This window comes from Pygoscelis adeliae, unplaced genomic scaffold (genome assembly GCF_000699105.1).
Source record: "Pygoscelis adeliae isolate BGI_AS28 unplaced genomic scaffold, ASM69910v1 Scaffold193, whole genome shotgun sequence".
NCBI classification, from domain to species: Eukaryota; Metazoa; Chordata; class Aves; order Sphenisciformes; family Spheniscidae; genus Pygoscelis; species Pygoscelis adeliae.
Window position 1 is genome coordinate 9,262 of NW_008824406.1, and position 1,607 is coordinate 10,868.

Genomic DNA, 1,607 nt, shown 5'->3' on the forward strand with positions numbered 1-1,607 from the left:
GGCAGAGGGAGCAGCAGCGGGCTGCGGCCAGGACAAGAGGGAGTCTGTCGGCAGCCAGGAAAATCGGGAAGAGAGAAAACAAACATCAGGAGTTATTTCCCACTCTCGTTCCCAGATTCCCCCTCTGTTTTCCCAACTTTGACGGATAAAACCGACTCTGAAGAGCTTTACAGTCGTCGCTGCATGACCACAGACCTGTGATGGGGGTGCCCGGGAGCTGGGCGGGCGCGGAGAGAGAAGATGGCCGCTCTCCGGAATGACAAACCGGAGCGGAAGATTTTCCTCCGGGAGGTGGTGGGAGCAAGCTCAGGCCCCCAGGACCCACGGGACGCGGTCTGGTGTTCCCCGTTGCTCCTTCTTTTTTCTTCATGTTCTGAAAGAAGAGACGGAGATTTGGGTGGTATCACGTTTAAACCCCGAGCCGGAGGCGTGATTCCTCCCAGCCACAGCTCGCACGACGCCAAATCGCTTTATTCTGGGGGAAAAAAAGCCCCGCTGTGCTGTGACGTCCCACTGCTGGAGGAGCAAGAGGGGTCAAACCGAGGATGTTTTTTACCCGCAAATCCCCACCACGAACCCACAGACCCGGTTCTGTAACCGGGAACTGTAACACCAACCCCCCTGCAAATCACCGCACGCGGCGTTATCACGAAGGGCTCTGCACCGGGATTTCGGGGCGAAGCCGCTGCTTCCTCTTGTGCCACCCAAGGGCAAAGGTCGGGAGCGGATTTAGCCGGAAAAAGCCCCTCACCGCAATGTTGAGTTTGATGGTTTGCCCCTCCTTGAAGCCCAGATCCAGTTTGGGTCCCTGATCGGGGTTCTCGGCCTGTCTGGCCAGCTCGCTCTGCTGCCTCACCCACCTGCAGGAATTAAAATGAGCAGAAAAGGACACGTCAACGACCAGCCTGAGGCTCTGCCGGACAAATCCTGCCCGAGATCATCCCCTCCGCCTGGCAGCAGCTCTTTAAAGGCGCTGGATGTGATCTGAGACCTCGCCCGACGGAGTGAGACGGTACGGGCAGCGCCAGGGGAACGATTCCCACCAGCGGCGGTCAGCGCCGGAGCGGCGCAGATCCCCCAGCCAGCAGCACGCCCCCCCCCTGCCCCAAAGCCCCACCGTCTGCCAGCAGCTGGAGCAGCATCCCAGTCCCCCAGGAGCAGCCCCTTACCGGCGGCACGTGAAGAGAAGGAATGAGGGGATTTGCCCAATTTCAGACTGGGAAGCCCAGTTTGGGATCCTAGTAACGCAGGCTAGGAAATATTTGAGAGAAGGAGAGCTGCCCGCGCAAAGGCTGAGCAGAGAAACGGGCATTTCCACCCCTTCACACCCCGCTCACCCGCCCAAGCGCGTGTCCTGGTTTCGGCAGGGATAGAGTTAATTCCCTTCCCAGTAGCTGGTACAGTGCTGTGTTTTGGATTTAGGATGAGAACAAAGTTGATAACACACTGATGTTTTAGTTGTTGCTAGGTAATGGTTACACTAGTCAAGGACGTTTCAGTTTCCCATGGTCTACCGACTGAGAAGACTGGAGGTGCACAAGAAGCTGGGAGGGGGCACAGCCAGGACAGCTGACCCAAACTGGCCAAAGGGATATTCCACACCATAT

General features: G+C 57.7%; 1 protein-coding gene across 1 annotated transcript in view; it reads right to left on the reverse strand.

The window, feature by feature from the left end:
* Positions 1-3: 3 nt before the first annotated feature.
* Positions 4-1,607, reverse strand: part of NECAP2 (NECAP endocytosis associated 2) — a gene marked incomplete at both ends in the record, with an annotated part of 2,831 nt that continues 1,227 nt past the window's right edge. The window contains 3 exons of the mRNA XM_009320427.1: positions 4-44; positions 196-373; positions 752-860. Of these exons, the coding sequence (XP_009318702.1) occupies positions 4-44; positions 196-373; positions 752-860 (328 nt within the window). The remainder of the gene's footprint in view (positions 45-195; positions 374-751; positions 861-1,607) is intronic.